At 36.2% G+C, this 8199-nt stretch overlaps 1 protein-coding gene across 1 annotated transcript; it reads left to right on the forward strand.

Moving 5' to 3' along the window:
- Nucleotides 1–304: 304 nt before the first annotated feature.
- On the forward strand, nt 305–7538 carry LOC104903836 (serine/threonine-protein kinase BSK1). Its single transcript, XM_010691962.4, has 9 exons — nt 305–1052; nt 1483–1618; nt 2882–3015; nt 3134–3239; nt 4967–5052; nt 5651–5839; nt 6087–6251; nt 6329–6442; nt 7043–7538. Exons 1-9 carry the CDS (start codon nt 720–722, stop codon nt 7292–7294), a joined length of 1515 nt encoding a protein of 504 aa, XP_010690264.1. The 5' UTR covers nt 305–719; the 3' UTR covers nt 7295–7538.
- Nucleotides 7539–8199: the final 661 nt, after the last annotated feature.

Below are 8199 nucleotides of genomic sequence, written 5' to 3' on the forward strand. Positions count from 1 at the left end.
GCTCATATTCATTGAATCAACCTCATAAAAAATTACATCTTTTTGTCAATCCGACTCATACCCAACTCTATAATTAAAGGGATATATTATTTTAATTATTGCTATGCAAATAATATACATCTATATGAACCTTCCAATTATATTTAAGTAGGAGTACAATCTTAAAAAGCTTCATCAATTCTTTACACTTGTATTCCAATCAAACACATCTAAACTATTCCACATGAAATAAGATTACTACTCACTAAAATATACACCCACTAGCTTATAGGCTATAGCCTACTATAAATCAAGAATCTCACCATGTATTCCTATTTTCCCACTTTCATTTCCCATTTCCCACCTCAATCTCTCTTTTTCTCTCTTTCTTTTTTGGCCTCTCCCTCCTTTGTGAATATGCACACGGTTGGGTTGAATTGTAAAGACAAAACTCCATAATTTTCTCTCTCCTTCTCTCTCACTGATTGAAGCTCACCTCAAACAAAGCTGCCCTTCTGCCAGCCTTACTCAAATGCTTTTTTTTCTGACATAAACATAAAAACACCCCATCAAAAAGCATCCCACTTAACACAAATCAAGCAACAACAACAACAAAAACAACAACAACACCCAACACAAATCCAGCAACAGCAACAGCAACAGCCACAAAAACAACAACAACCCAACATTAAAAACACAAAATTAGCAACACCCACTGAAAGAAAGATAAAAACTTCATCATGGGTTGTTGCCAATCTTCAGAAAACCACCCAGAAAAACACCCCAAAAACACCAATTCTAACCAACCACTTCATCACCACCAGCAAACGCCGTCAACTGACGTTGTTGGCGGTGTCGGTGGTGGAGGTGTTGGTGGTGGTGTTCCTGCCTTTGCAGAGTTCTCTTTTGCTGACTTAAAATCGGCAACAAATAATTTTAATTCAGAATTTATAGTGTCAGAAAGTGGTGAAAAAGCACCTAACCTTGTTTATAAAGGCCGCCTCAAAAATCAACAGTGGATTGCTGTGAAGAAGTTTACCAAATTAGCTTGGCCTGATCCTAAGCAATTTGCGGTTTTTCCCTTTTTTACTCTCTTTTTTTCTTTTTTTTTTGTCGGTTTTATGTAAAGTTGATTTCTTTTGGGCTGAGGTGCTTGCTACATTGTTATTTTGGGTAAAATTTTATCTGGGTGTTTGGTGATTTTGTTGTTAAAATTGTTGATACATTGTTTCTTTTGTGCTTTTGTGTTTTCTAAATTTAGTGAAGTAAGTTGGAATTTTGTGAGTATTGTTCTTTATAGATTTAATACATTTGCTTTTGTTTCCTTCTTTTTGGGTTTTAGGTTCTTTTACTAAAAGTTTGTGATGCATTTATGAGGAAACTATTGTCTATGTTTTAGACTTTAGGTTCTCTCTTCTTTTTTTGTTTCTTTTTTTTTTTTGTTCTTTTAGTGCTTGATAAGCTGTTATTCTTATGAATTTTGGATGGTTGCAATGTTTGTAGGAGGAGGCTTGGGGAGTTGGAAAATTGAGGCACCAAAGACTTGCAAATTTAATTGGATATTGCTGTGATGGTGATGAGAGGTTGCTGGTTGCTGAATTCATGCCTAATGATACTCTTGCCAAACATTTGTTCCACTGTAATTTTTTCATCCTTTCTTGTTACTTGTTGCTAATTCCTTGTGTTCTTTTTCTTAATTTGGGGGTACTTCTATTCATGTTATATAGATTTTACAAATCTTCTTGTGTGGGGGAAGTCTATGCAAAAGAGAATATTGGTCTATGAATGACTTAAATGTTTGTTATGATTTTTATGGGCAAACATGTTTCTGCACATTTTGGATTCTAATATGGTAAGGCAGATGCCTCTTGGTGGTCCAATGTAAATTATGTGGAGAATGGGATTTATGCTCTATTCTGACTCCATGTGATAGGTGTTAAATCATTAAATGATGCTATTGTTTGTTTCTTATTTGGTTGTCACTCCCTCATAAATTTGTCATGAGTCGCAAAAAGTATTTATTGTGTGTTCCACCATATGGAGGGCATACTAACTACAATATATTATGGTTTCTGTTGGCTGCATTGATTATCTATCAAGTTTGTTTAGTTCCTAGGAGTGTAAAAGATTTGTGCCTAAATGTTTAAGCATATGCAATGTTAATTGTTTGATAGATCTATGTATGAATTTATGATGGTTGACTGCAGTTATTTGGCATTGTAAGAGATGTTTGCTTGCTTCTTTGTAAGATCTAAGTAACTAGCATCTAGCGGATTGGTCATGTTGATGGTGCTCACGAGTTTATATTGCTTGTTCATGATATCTGAAAACCGTGTGTGATGAACATTGCTGCATGCTATCTGCTGCTAGCCTGCTAGGTAGGGCATGAATGAGGACTTGAGTTGTTATTTTGATTCTATGTTTTAACAGAAGTACAGTTTACCTCTATGGTCATAACTATTAATAAATGATCCAACTTTTAAATTGAAGTGTAAGAATGGTATACCTGCTGCATCTTTGTCTGACATGTCAATCATAACCTAATGTGATGTATTAATAGTTGTTTGATGACGTTTACGCTAATTAGAGTTGGAAAGTCTTGCTTTTAAGGAAAAGGAACTGGCTTTTGGGTATTGTTTTTGTGTTGGACTTGGTAATGGTTTTCTTTGAAGCCTTTTAAAGTTGTGTGAATGCCAATCATAACTTTGAGAGTATCATGTGCTAAGCATGGCTGGAAGAGTGTTGGCATTTACTGTCATTTGAGCTCAGGTTCCCATTGTTGCCGAATTAATGAGTTGTGTCTTTTGATCCACATTAGATGGCTATATCTGGTGATAATCAATTTGTATAATTTTATAATTGTGTTATTTTATCTTATGCCTAAGTTTGTCTTGCTCCTTAGGGGAAAATCAGACAATTGAGTGGGCAATGCGATTGAGAGTCGCTCTTAATGTTGCTGAAGCCTTAGATTACTGTAGTACTGAAGGTCGTCCATTGTACCATGATCTAAATGCTTACAGGGTTCTCTTTGATGAGGTAGGATCATCAAAATCCATAAAATCTGGATTTCTCTTACTTTATTATGCAAATATGTTGGTCTCTTTATGAATTACACACATCTACTTGATTTTTGATTTTATGATGGCTGTTGTAGAATGGTGATCCTAGACTTTCGTGTTTTGGATTAATGAAAAACAGTAGGGACGGAAAAAGTTACAGCACCAATCTTGCCTACACCCCTCCAGAGTACCTTAGAAATGGTAAGTACTTCCTCAATTTTGGTTAGCCTTTTTAATTCTTGAAAAGGATTGAGTGTTTGTCTAAATTTTGGTTAGCCTTCTGGCTCTTAAATTCTTAAAAAGAATTGAGTGATTGACAACCATACTTTATGCTCCTTTTGTTACTTCATTCATTTTGTTTACAAAAGACACTGATATGTGGAATGAAAATTCAGTTTGGGCAATATGAACATGTTACATCTGGACTTGTCGACTTCTCATGTAGCTACTATGGATCTCTCTCTCTCTCTCTCTCTCTCTATGTGAATGGAAATTGGAAATGCATTGGCATTATGACACTTTGGTTTAAGCAGAAGCAATGATAAGCTCTAAATTAGTGTTCACTTTGAAGTGGTTAATTTCAGGGTCTATGAGCAGCTAATTGAGGAAATTCTTCAAGGCATCGGGATATGTGAATATGTTTCCTTGCAAGTTCAGCTAGGCTATAGAATGATTTAAATATGTTGCTAAAGACAGCTTTTAGGCCTCATAGATTACCTCATATCAACAGATGTCCTATTAGGGACTAGAGCGTTGAATCTAGGCTCCGTTTAGTTGGCAGAAAAACTTTCAACAGAAAATAATTTTCCAAATAGCATGTTCGGGTGGAATACATAATTGTTAAATATTTTTCCTTTTTTTGGTCCCTTGTATAAAAGTTAGATAGAAAAGGAAGACGAAAAGAATGGGATAAAGATGGATGGTATGTTTTCCAGCCTTGGAAAACTATTAAGTATTGTCAACATGTGGGAGACAATTTTCCACCCTTTACAAACCAAACATAGGAAAATGGGGAAACCCTTTCTTGGAGAATGTTGTCCAACTAACCAAGAACTCTCCTTGTATAAAATGTCAGTCTCGAAGCTTCACTCCGTTCAAACTGGTTAGACCAAATCGTGGCTGGGAAGTGTCATTATTCTTTGGCAATATGCTTTATCATGCTTCATCTTATGCTTCTGAATATGGGTGTTTATTTTGACTAGAAAATACATGGAATATTTGGGAAATATGAGAACTCTTAATTTTAAATTAGATAAGTATACAATACAATGTCAATCACACTACCACCATACATAACCCTCGGAATTTATGTTTTTAAGATCCAACTGCACCATTCTAAATCAATATCTACAGATAACAATAGTCATAGGATTGCAACTTATCATATTAAAGCACTCCCTTGCATAATACATCTTATGAATCTGAAACCAAAAGATAAATGAAAATACCAGGCTTTCTGGAGCACTTGGAACAATGTACCACACAATTTTACAGATTGGGTCGTCAGTATGTTGTCAGAAATGGTGTGCAACCTTCTGCAGCAACCAAAAAACCTGATGTTTCTTTTTTGTGCTCATGTTGGGTGACACCGCGATGTCATGTAAACTTCCGTCACTAGATCACATTTGTCGTGCGTTGGGCTTAAGCCTAACATAAACTTTCTGCATTCTCTTTTCATTTTGGTCCATGTATACTTCTGACTGGGCATTGTGACATGCTGTACTCATTGATTGACCACATTGTTAGCATACCAGTATTCCTAAGCAGCTATGTAGTATTGTAACTAAAAATGTGGAATGTAAGTCCTTGCATTGCACAATAGCTTCTTCATTCTAAAAAAACTTGTCTTTAGCTTCCTATGTGCTGGGCTTTGGGGTTTAATATTCTAACATGCATTGCCTCTGACTTTCTTTATCTCAAAATTTCAGGGAAAGTTACCCCTGAAAGTGTTATTTACAGCTTTGGTACAATTCTTTTGGATTTGCTGAGTGGAAAGCACATACCTCCAAGTCATGTAAGTGAATTTTGGTTACATAGTCTTACATGAGTGCCTGGATGATTATTGAAGCTTTGTTTGTGTTTATAGCTTCATTACTAATGGCATAAACCTGAATTAGGTAGACAGTTTACTGATGACCTACTACGCTACTAGTTTCTCCTGACTGTGTACACATGTCACTGCCATGTTACACATGTATTCAATAAGTCACATGTGCCATAGTGCATTTCTCCCTAAGAGTTGGATCTGATCCTGTACTTTCTTTGTTTGATATTGTTTTGTTTTCTGCAACATATTATTTAAAATACCCATTTTGACACAAGAAGTTGAAAAGTCCAAGAGCTATTGCTAAGAGTGAAGTCTAGAAAATGTGCTTCCTTAAACCACTTTGTACGAGTTCATCTTCCTGAATTGCAGCCTATTATAGAATATTGCCTACATCAATATACATTAACAATGTAGTACTTGATTATAGATTTGGGGACTTTTATTCATGTGGATAAAAGCTGGATGATCTTCTGGAAAAGGATAGACATCACTGATTCCCATGTTAAACCAAAGCTCGTATTTGGGCAGTGTATGTAACCGTTTTTAACGTCTCTGTTTCATTTAGGCCCTCGATATGATACGTGGCAATAATAATATCCTTTTAATGGATTCCCATCTAGAGGGCAAATTTTCCACTGAAGAAGCTACTGCAGTTGTTAATCTGGCTTCTCAATGTTTGCAATATGAACCTCGGGAGCGCCCGAACACCAAGGATCTTGTTTCAACGCTCGCGCCATTGAATACTAATCCTGATGTAAGGTCCTATTAGTTGCTTTTTGTAAAAAAATTGCTTGTGCATTATTCTTCCAGAAATTCATCAAACGTACATTTTAAAACTTTTATCATTGTTGCATACAGCAGTCATGCTGAATCAGAGCTGTACTTAATTTCCTTTATTTGTAAAATCTACCATAGTAGGTTGCACAATTGCACATTATACTTTTTCACATACTTCATGTGAGCTTCTTTCACTAGTGAACACAGTATTTGTTGACATACAGGTTGCATCGTACGTGATGCTTGGGGTATCACAGCAAGAAGAAGCACCTCCTACCCCACAGCGGCCTCTTTCGCCAATGGGCGAAGCATGCTCTCGGATGGATCTTACAGCAATTCATCAAATACTGGTTATGGCACACTACAGAGATGACGAGGGAACGAATGAGGTACAACCGTAGCTTGTATTCTAATGTGTTGGTCCGTTGCTTCTCTCTTTTTAAAATTCAAGTTTTCATTGGTTCAGCTATCTTTTCAAGAATGGACCCAACAAATGAGAGATATGCTAGACGCTAGGAAACGTGGAGATTATGCCTTTAAGGACAAAGACTTCAAAACAGCTATTGATTGTTACTCTCAGGTATGTGCATGTTCCTTGAATAATGCTGTTTTCTTTGAGTTATTACAAGGCAAAAACCTAAATGTGGTATGAACTACAGCTTACCTGAAACGTGTCCCCTCATGATTACCTCATCTCTTGTTATGCCAATTCCCGACCCGCCAACCTGGACAAGAAAAAAGGGCTTTTTCTGGTTGCTTTTCTTAACTCATAAAAAAAGAAAAAAGAAAGAACTAAAGAAAAAAGGACAAGATAAAAGTACCAAGGAGATAAGGAATGGACTCAAAGCCAATGATTGACATTGACATTAAGGCATTAAGGTTCTTCAACCTTATTTTATAAGTTGAAGTTGAGGGCCAGAAATTCATATAAAGGCTCTTGAGGGTCAATGCATTCATATTGAAGTTGATAGCAACTAATTAGTTTCAATAAGGTACATTCATACAAGAAATAAAGTAAGGTCTAATAAGTCCATAAAAGTTTAGATGCGTTTATATAGGTTCAGGGTTAATAAGTTCTGAAAAGTGAAATTCAACTGAAGCAAGTTGAAGAAAGCTTGTTAATATTGGGTTTGATAAATCTTAACATCTTCTCTTTTTACTGGGTTCTCCTATGGGCCAGTTTATAGATGTAGGGACTATGGTCTCACCGACTGTATATGCAAGGAGAAGCTTGTGCTATCTTATGAATGACCAAGCAGATGCAGCCCTAAGAGATGCAATGCAAGCACAATGTGTGCACCCTGATTGGCCAACGGCCTTCTATATGCAGTCAGTTGCTCTTGCGAAGCTAGATATGCAGAAGGATGCTGTCGACATGCTGAACGAAGCGGCTGGCCTTGAAGAAAAGAGGCAGAAAGGTGGAAGAAGTTGATCATATCATCCATGATCTCCCTTGGTCAAAGAATGGATTAATTCTTCTTCAAAGATAACCTGATCAACTTGAGTTTCTGTAAAATCTGAAATAGAAATGGAAGAATCTTATTGATGCAAAAAAATTGCATCATGTTACACTTTCGATTGTATGATTGTGTGATCAATTGTATGTTATTGGGGGCTATAATAGATTGAGAAAAGAAGGGAAAAGGATAAAAGGAAAAATGCAATTTGCAAAGAAAGGTGACATGTACTTCTTTCTTTCCCTTTTTTTGACGTGCCAAATGAGATACACTTTCAAGTCTTAAAAGAAATGATACCAGCAACTAAAAGGGTAGATTAATTAAATTTGGATTAATCAAGTCTTATAGAATTATGGACTTAAAAATATAACACATCTTGACAAATTAGGTTTACTGATTGTGTTAAGTGTTTTCATTCCACAGTAAATGTTAATATACAAACTAAACTCACTATACTAAGGCCTTGAGCCCAACAAGCTAAGTACACTAATAACATCATTTAATACAATATATGGGCCAATATTCCCCTCAAGTTGGAGTATGTAGATTCAAAAGGCCCAACTTGCTCAACAAATGAAGAAATTGTCATTTGTCGAATGCTTTAGTGAAAATCTCGGCTAGCTGAGCATGAGTGAGAACATGATGAGTAGTGAAACCATCCCGAATCGCATCACTGACATAGTGATAATCCACCTCAATATGTTTTGTGCGCTCATAAAACACCGGATTCTGCGCAATGTGCGGAGCAGATATACTATATCATAATAAAGAGACACAGGTCGAGGTTGATGGACATCTAAGCTCTCGAGAAGAGCTTTCAACCATTTTAACTCAGAAGTGACGTCCGTCATGGACCTATACTCGGCCTCTGCAGAAGAAC

Source organism: Beta vulgaris, chromosome 9 (assembly GCF_026745355.1).
Source record: "Beta vulgaris subsp. vulgaris cultivar EL10 chromosome 9, EL10.2, whole genome shotgun sequence".
Lineage (NCBI taxonomy): Eukaryota > Viridiplantae > Streptophyta > Magnoliopsida > Caryophyllales > Amaranthaceae > Beta > Beta vulgaris.